Raw genomic sequence first — 8,255 nt, 5'->3', positions numbered from 1 at the left:
AGACAGTGTTTTAAACTTTTAGGGGTAAGTAGAGACTGTAGTTTTGCTCCCTAATGGTGTGGTTGAATTCTCTTTTTTTGTTGGCCAGTTACTTGCTGGACACATGTCCAGTTTATTAGTTTCCTCTTAGAACCCCCCCCCCCAAGCATTTTCCTGGCTTTATTTATTTGTTTGTTTGTTTTTGAGGCAAGGTGTCATTATGTAGCCCTGGCTGTCCCGAACCTCTGTCAGTGGCTCTCAACCCTCCTAATGCTGCCACCCTCATTTTGTGGTGACCTCCCAACCATACAATTATTTTTGTTGCTACTTTATAACTGTATGAATCATAATGTAAATGTTGTCTGTGTTTTCTGGTGGTCTTAGGCGATCCCTGTGAAAGCGTCGTTCAACCCCCACAGCTTGAGAACTAAGTGGAACTGTGTGAGCCTTAAGCTCACAGAGCTCTGCCATGCTCTGCCTCCTAACTGCTGGGACATAAAGGCCTGCGCCACCGCACTCTGCTACTTATACTTAAGTAAGTGAAAACACAGCTTTTGAAAGTCAGTTCTCTCCTTGCACCATATAGGACCTGAGGGTAGAACTCGGGTCATACAGTGTGGCAGGAATACCTGCTGAGCCACCTCAGAGACCCACCGTTGGCTTTTTGGTTTGTTTGTTCGTTTATTTACACAGATTTTTTTCTGTGTAGCTCAGGCTCTCTTCAAACTTGCGGATCTTCCAGCCTCCAGTCCTGTGAGTCCTGGAATTAAGTGTGCACAGCACAGTGCCTGCCTAGCTTAAGTTTTATTTTTATTTCCAATTCACATACACATAGTTAACATGGTTGCATTGTGTACGACTCCCCAAATACAACAAAACCAGTAGCCTACTCCCATTTCTCTTCTCAGAAGCAACTTTTCCAACCCTTTTCCGCTCTGTCAGCTGTCCTTTCGCTGTTCTTCATACTGGAAACTTCCTGCTGACGGGCCTGCTTAAGCTCCTGCTAGAGCTGCTGCTACCTCGACATCTTTAGGTGGACGCCTTCCTTGTCTGTGCCTCAAACTCACATGCGACTCCCATTGCTTTCCCTTCCTTTGCTTGCTTTTCTCTACTCCGTCCTTCCGGGAGCTTTTCTGATCTGGTTCCTTCTCTTGCGCAGCCATTGTCTCATTATCTCGCTATCTCCTCTTTTCCAGTCAGCGTTCCGTATCTCTTGGTTTCCTCTTTCTGGCCTTAGCTTCTTTATTTTTGTGTCACACCCTGCAGTAGCTTCCCTAGAGACAATATTTAGATAAAACATTTTGAGCTGGGTGTGGTGGTGCACGCCTGTAATCCCAGCACTCAAGAGGCAGAGGCAGGCGGATCACTGTGAGTTCCGGGGCCAGCCTGGTCTACAAAGCGAGTCTAGGACAGCCAAGGCTACACAGAGAAACCCTGTCTTGAAAAACCAAAGGGGGGGGGAATCTGCATTATAGTGGGGTCTGTATCTTCCTTTGTGCTATGCACTATGTGCAACCTCCACACATAGATGCTCTTAGTTATGAGAACCTTTCTTGGGTTATTTCTTTAATGAGTTCCTTTCCTTAGTTTTCCCTGAGTTTTCATTCTAAAATGTTATTTGAATATTGAATATCTTGGACTAGTTGTACAGGTACCCTATAGTCTTTCTATCATTTTACAATTCCTTTTTACAAAATGATTGTACATTCAAATAAAGCCCTTACATGCTTATCAGTCAGCAACAGAGACAAATCTAGAGACCATATTTAACATGGGGAGTAAGGTGCTATTTCAATGTACCTTTTAAACTTTTGGGGTTTTTAAATTTTTTATTTACCTTTATTTTATGTGCACTGATGTTTATCATGCATGTATGTCTATGTGAGAATGTCAGATCTTGGAGTTACAGACAGATGTAAGCTCCCATGTGGGTGCTGGGATTTGAACTTGGGTCCTCTGGAAGAGCAGTCAGTGCCCTTAACCGCTGAATCGTGTCTCCAAACCCCAACTTTTTGTTTTTAAATTACATTTATTTTGTGTTAGCATGTTTATACAGGTCTGTGTGCGCCCATGTGTGTACATGTGCATGTATGCCACACTGTACATAAGGACGTTAGAAGACAGTTTGCAGAATGAGTTCTCTCCTTCCACCATGTGGCTCCTTGGGATCAAACATAGGTCATCAAGCTTGGTGGCAGGTGTCCCCACCTACTGAGCTATTTCACCTGGCCTTAATGCACTATAACACAATATATAATATAATGTAAGTTACAAATAATAAAGATTTATTTAGTTCACAGTTCTTGAAGCATGTGCCTCTCACCTCTCATGATACTGGTGGGTATCGAACCAGGGACTTAACAGACAAGTGTTCTACTGTTGAGATACACACCAGCCTAAACCTCCTAGTCTAAGCTACTGCTGCTGTTGCTTTCTTCTCCTCCTCCTCCTCCTCCTCCTCCTCCTCCTCCTCCTCCTCTTCCTCCTTGAGACAGGGTTTCTCTACAAAGCCCTGGCTTGGAATTTATGATGTAGACCAGGCTGGCCTCAAACTCACAGAGATCTACCTGCCTCTGAGTGCTGGGATTAAAGGTGTGATCCACCACCTGGCTAGTCTCAGCTTCTTAAGCATGTGCAGAGATGAGGGCCTCTTTGCTTCATCATAACTCTGCCTGCCCAGGGTGTCACATGGGGAGACTAAGGAAGTGTGCCTGCTCAGGTCATAACATTATAAAGGGACCTATGCCCTCCCCCGGCCTTACCTTCATGACCTCATCTCCCTCAGAGCTCAAAGGCTGATTCTTTTTTTTTTTGGTTTTTTTTTTTTTTTGGTTTTTTGAGACAGGGTTTCTCTGTGTAGTCTTGGCTGTTCTGGACTCACTTTGTAGACCAGGCTGGCCTCGAACTCACAGTGATCCGCCTGCCTCTGCCTCCCGAGTGCTGGGATTAAAGGCGTGCGCCACCACGCCCGGCTCAAAGGCTGATTCTTAACCTCCAAATATCTGGATGAAGTTTCCAATGCACGAATTCTTGGGAGACACATTTATAAAAAGTGGTGTGTGTGTGTGTGTGTGTGGTGTGGTGTGGTGTGTTAGTGCCAACATGGGCTTGTGTTGGGGTCTGAGGATAGCCTCAGGTGGTGGTTTTTGCCTTTCTACCTTGAGACAGGGTCTCATGAGTTCTGGTAATATGCCTCACCCTCATATAGTAACAATAGCAGATGCTAAGAAAAACAAAGAAGGAACTTTGGGTAGGAGAACCTAACTTTGAGATTACACTGGCCTTGTGGTCCAGGGAATAAGGAAGTTGCTGTTATCATCAAGATTACCAGTGAAACACAGGAAATTCCTGCAGATACCTCCTGTGCAGCCCTATGGTGGATGGCTGGCTGTAGAGTGGAATCGAGCCAGACTCCCCATAAGCCGTGTCTGCTTGCTGTGAGGGGCCACTGGGTCTGGTCTCCAGTTCCCCACCTAAATCTGTACACAAAAGTAAAACAGTTAAGGACCTAAAAGGAAACAGAGTGATAGAAAAAAAAAGTTTATTAAAAAACAACCTTATGGTCATTCTCACCTGTCTCTCATTCTAGATTCTTCCTTGGATTTGAATCATCCCGCCCCCCACACCCTTTTTGTTTGTTTGTTTTTTAAGACAAGGTTTCTCTGAGTAGCCTTGGCTGTCCTGGAACTCATTATGTAGATCAGGCTGGCCTTGAACTCACAGAGATTTGCCTGCCTCTGCCTCCTGAGTGCTGGGACTAATGGTGTGGGCCCCCACTGCCAGCTGCTAAGTCTTTTTCTTTTTTTTTCTTTTTTTTCTTTTTGGTGGGAGGGATTCGAATCTTTCAATCCACTTGACGTCATAACTTGGCTTTCACATTCTTCCCTCTTCACTTCTTTGTGCGCAGTCACTGTGTTTTGGGTGAAATTTTCCTTGCTGTCTTCCAATTTGTAGTTTTCATCATTTCTTTTCTTTCTGACTACATACAGTCTAGAGTTTAACTTGAGTTTGGCCTTTAAGAAAATCACTGATTATTTTTATAGGTCAGATTTCCAATGGGTTATTTTTTTTGCAGGTACCCCGCCCCCGACTTTAAACTTTTCACATGCTCCATTTCTACCTGTTTCCACGTAATATTTCTTCCATGTTTTTAGTAGCTATTCTGCCTTTCCAATTTCTTGGCACAATGTAGAAGGAAACGTGTGTGAAGGCCCTTTCTACTCTCCTCTGTAAGTCACTGTCAAGTAGAATGACCCCGTGCTTGGATTTTTATCAGCCCCTAACAAAAAAGCTGTCTTCAAGCGAATACATTTCTTCACTGTATGGCTTTTGGAATATTGATTAGTAGACCCATTTTGAAAGGCAGAACTGTGTGTGTGTGTGTGTGTGTGTGTGTGTGTGTGTGTGTGTGTGTGTGTTGGGGGGGTGGTCGGGTCTTTTTCTTGAGGATGCAGTTGGTAGTTTTGTGGTTGCTTCTATTTGGAAGGTCTCCTAACCCCTCATTCCAGAAAAAAAAAAAAGTCCTATATTGTTTCATGGCTCTGTCTCCTGTGCTAGACCAATGCCTGTCTGGAAGCGGAGCTGGTGGGTGGCTTCCTCCTTGTGAGGCTGTGTTCTTCTCACCCTCTTAGCTCATCCTACCCAGCCCACAGAATCTCAAAACAGCCGCTTCCTCCAGCCTCCTGTCTCCCAGGAAAACTCTTTTTTTTTCTTTTTGTTTTGTTTTGAAGAGTAAATGTTCCTATTAATATATAATGGACATATTAACATTTGGACACGACTCATAAATGAATACCTAGACACTTCCCCAGAGTGAATGCTCCTGTGAAATGGACAGGGGCTAGAGCTCTTTGGAGAGGCATCAATCAACTCAGAGTAAGAAAGTGATCATGGCCGGGCATGGTGGCACATGCTTTAATTCCAGCATTTGGGAGGCAGAGGCTGGCGGATTGCTGTGAGTTCGAAGCCAGCCTGGTCCACAAAGGGAATCCAGGACAGCCAAGGCTATGTAGAGAAACCCTGTCTCAAAAAACAAAACAATAGCAACAACAACAACAACAAACAACCCAAAACCAACCAAACAAACAAAACCCCAGCCCAATAAGAAAGTGAACATTAGCCAGGTGATAGTGGTACAAGCCTTTAATCCCAGCACTCGGGAAGCAGAGGACTGCGGATCTCTGTGCTTAAGGCCAGCCTGTTGCACAGAGTGAATTCCGGGACAGTCAGGGCTACGCAGAGAAACCCTATTTTGAAAAACAAAAGGAAAAGAAATTGAATATTGCCATCTCTAGTAGGCTCCTGGTGTCTATCCAGTCACTGTCCTTTTAAACGTAACTCCATGCCTGGCCTTTCTAACAATCCTTGGGAGCCCAGAGCCCAGCAGCCCTTTGTCATAGCTCTGCAGTGGTTTCAGGCTCAGCCCTCCTCTGCCTCACAGGAAGTCCACCTTCTTCAGCCCAACCACGCGTTGGTATTCACCCCTGTGGCTGGAATAGAGAACTTGCCATTCCATCTCGCCTGGAACCCTAGCAGCCTTTTTATGAAATGCCACTGCTAGGGAGATGGGAGAAGATAAGTCCATTTCAAGTACGGAAAGCTTTTTGCGCGATCCAGACTGAGCTCAGATTTCTGTCCTTCAGGCAGGCAGACGGTTAGTACGAAACTGCATGTAAGTGAGGGAGATGCCTTTGGACAGACACACTCTAGAAATGGTGCTCTGACTAGCCCAGAAAGGGAAGGATTAAAGATTACTAGTGTTACCAGCTGGTGAGAGGTCTCTGTAATTCTCCTGAGGCATGCCTAGGGTGCACAAGGTGATGGTAAGACTGGAGAGGCAGTTCCAGGAGATAGGAAGGGACTTATAAGACACACGTAGGGACAATTTTTAGTTTCTGGAAATCTGATGGAAGGTAAGACAACCCACAGAGCTTAAAGAAATGCAGGAGGAAATGTGTGAGCATTCATCTTATTTGGCAATTTTGTCGCTGGCAAGCTCTGCAGGTTCTTCCTCAAGATTCTGGTCCCATAAGTACCCCAAAGATAACACACTTGTGAATCCCAGTCCAGGGAGCTGATGCCTGGAGAGACAGGGGTGGCCAGGGAGTTGACTAGTAGGCAGGACTGCCTCTGGGCCTGGGCTCTTCCTAGTTGGAACTCATCACCATACAAGACTGCAGGCTCCAGGCTTCCTCGGGTTGACGTTTGCTGCCTGTTAAGTGTGGAGGTACCCAGATTCTTCGTGAGGACACTTGAGGAAATGGGGGAGGGGGGCAGAGGTGTGAGATGCAAAGGGGAGACAGTCTTTCTTTTGGATGGTCCAAATCCAGTCCTTTGCTACCCTGGCATGCAACTTCTGCTTCTAACGGAGACACAACCTCTCCCAATCACCTCTTCAGATCACCAGTGGCTAGGAAGCTGAAGAGATTTCTTTTGGTAGCCCCCCCCCACACACACCCCTCCCCCCACGCCCGCCCTCTTTACCTCTCCACTGGCTTCTTCCCTGTTAAGGAACCTGACAGCTTTCCAGTTAGCCAGGCCGGTGTTGCTGTCCCTCAGGCCAACTGTTATCTTAGAAATGATCTGAGAAGGTTCTAGAAGCACATAGCTGGAGTTGGAGGTTTCTAGCTTAGATCCTAGAAGTTGGGGGTGGGGGGACAGGCGGAAGTACACAGATGGGCACTGCTGTCATTACTGCTTGCTTTAGGCTGAAGGAGAGCTGGTTGCCATGACCCATGGAATCATAATCCCATCCTATATCCCACCGAGGAGGCCCGGAGAGGTTGTGTTACTCATTTAGGGTTAAACCAGGAACAGTTTAGTTTACTTTATTCTTCCTCCCCATTCCCAGAGGGGTTTTTTTGAGCCGCCTTAATGACCTTTGGGGTGCTAATGGCCAACCAGATATTGACACATTTTGGGGGGAAGGAGGGCTGCACACCTCTTGCTCCCATGGGCGTTGTAGAATCTGAGCTTGGGGTCTTAAAGTCCCACACTTGGTCGCAGTTCTTCCTGCAGGCTCTGCACCTGGGATGGGAAGAAATGAATAGAAAACTTGTTTAGTAGGAATTTCTTTCCACTGCTGTTTGCTTTGGGTCCTGCCCCCCCCCCCCCATTCTGGCTTCTAACCCAATATTTGGCTTTCTGTAAGCACTAAATATATATTTTTTCATTTACCCCCCCTCCCCCGAACATGGTTTCCTACCTGCTTCCCACCACCGGATCCCCAGCCTGGAATGCAAACACTACCCAGAGGGCATGGCAGCGCTGCAGAGCGGGGGCGGTTCCGGGGAGGGGAGGGAAGCTCAGCTCTAGGAAAGGGAGCTCTCACCCACGCGGGGCATCTCTCAGTCAGTTAAGGGAGCATCCGAGGGAAGGAGGGAGAGAGGGAGGGGAGGCAGGACTGCCACACAGTGGCTTCCTATCCTCTCTGCTCCACCCAGGTCCCTGTTCCTCTCCTGGTACAACCCCTCCTGCGCACCCGCGCACTCAGGTGCAGCAGTCAAACCCAGGACACACAAGACGTCGGGTCCCACCGGAGACTGCGCCCGCCCAGGGGTGGGGGTGGGGGACGGGGGTTGGGTGGCTGCACCTTCTTGCTCTCTGTAAACAGTCGAAGCGGTGGAGTGAGCTGAATGGAACTTGGCAGTGGAAAATTCCCCATGCGCAGCCTCCTAAGCAGTGCCTGAAGCCACAGCTATTGAGTACCAGCCTTGGCCAGCCTGGCCCTAGAGATCCACCACTAAGGCGCCTGCTGGGAGGGGGGTGGCCAGGAGAGTGGGTCTCCAGCTCAGTACCACCCTAGTCCCTGCCTCTAAAGAACCCATCCGAAGTCGTACTTGGTTTTTCCAAGTCTGGGACCCTGGCAGTGCATGTCTCTGTCTGGCCCGACAGGAAAGATGTGAGACAGCTTTTCTTCCTATCCCTGATTTACAGTCCGTGCTGTGTTTCTGTGTGAGGCTGATTGGCTCTGCAGTTCCGTGGTGCAGGCTTGCTTCCTGCCTGGGCTGGAGGTTGCTCAGGAGCCCAGAAGTGGCTTTGGAGTGGCACCTTCTTGTTTGAACTGCTGCCCTATGCCTGCCCCCAGATGTGTTGGTACCCCACCGTGTGTGTGTGTGTGTGTGTGTGTGTGTGTGTGTGTGTGTGTTGCTCATAAGTCTTGGTGGCTAGCAAGGCCTTTCTGACCTTCCTCTGTGCTCCTATTTCCTCCTTCCTTCCCTCATATCTGTCAAACTGCTGGTCAGGCACCCCACCCAGCACAGTAGGAACTGCAGGAA

At 47.7% G+C, this 8,255-nt stretch overlaps 1 protein-coding gene across 4 annotated transcripts; it reads right to left on the bottom strand.

The window, feature by feature from the left end:
- Positions 1–774: 774 nt before the first annotated feature.
- Positions 775–7,894, bottom strand: LOC311584449 (uncharacterized protein). 4 transcript variants are annotated; one of them, XR_014774883.1, is made up of 4 exons: positions 7,184–7,557; positions 6,920–7,005; positions 3,338–3,458; positions 775–1,253 (listed from the first exon to the last, which is right to left on the bottom strand). XR_014774883.1 is itself a non-coding variant. In XM_084758805.1 (4 exons), the coding sequence occupies exons 1-4, from the start codon at positions 7,850–7,852 to the stop codon at positions 1,088–1,090; spliced, it is 438 nt and encodes a 145-aa protein (XP_084614931.1). In that variant the 5' UTR covers positions 7,853–7,894; the 3' UTR covers positions 775–1,087. The 4 variants fall into 4 exon arrangements, 2 of the variants coding, with proteins under 2 accessions (XP_084614931.1, XP_084614932.1); XM_084758805.1 differs by lacking the exon at positions 7,184–7,557 and adding an exon at positions 7,818–7,894 and having other exon boundaries at positions 3,308–3,458; XM_084758806.1 differs by lacking the exon at positions 7,184–7,557 and adding an exon at positions 7,818–7,894.
- Between the last annotated feature and the right edge of the window lie 361 nt (positions 7,895–8,255).

The sequence above is a fragment of the Acomys minous genome (assembly GCF_964271855.1).
Source record: "Acomys minous genome assembly, chromosome: 15".
NCBI classification, from domain to species: Eukaryota; Metazoa; Chordata; class Mammalia; order Rodentia; family Muridae; genus Acomys; species Acomys minous.
This window is presented reverse-complemented; position numbering and strand designations above follow the sequence as displayed.

Excerpts from the sequence above, each read along its gene's own strand:
- LOC311584449 (XM_084758805.1), bottom strand. The coding sequence starts at position 7,852 with ATGCACTGCCAGGGTCCCAGACTTGGAAAAACCAA. Across the intron at positions 3,459-6,919 it reads AACGCCCATGGGAGCAAGAG|ATTTAGGTGGGGAACTGGAG; the intron begins GTGTGCAGCCCT and ends TTTTGTGTACAG. Across the intron at positions 1,254-3,307 it reads GAATTTCCTGTGTTTCACTG|GGAAGCTACTGCAGGGTGTG; the intron begins GTAATCTTGATG and ends TATTGTCTCTAG.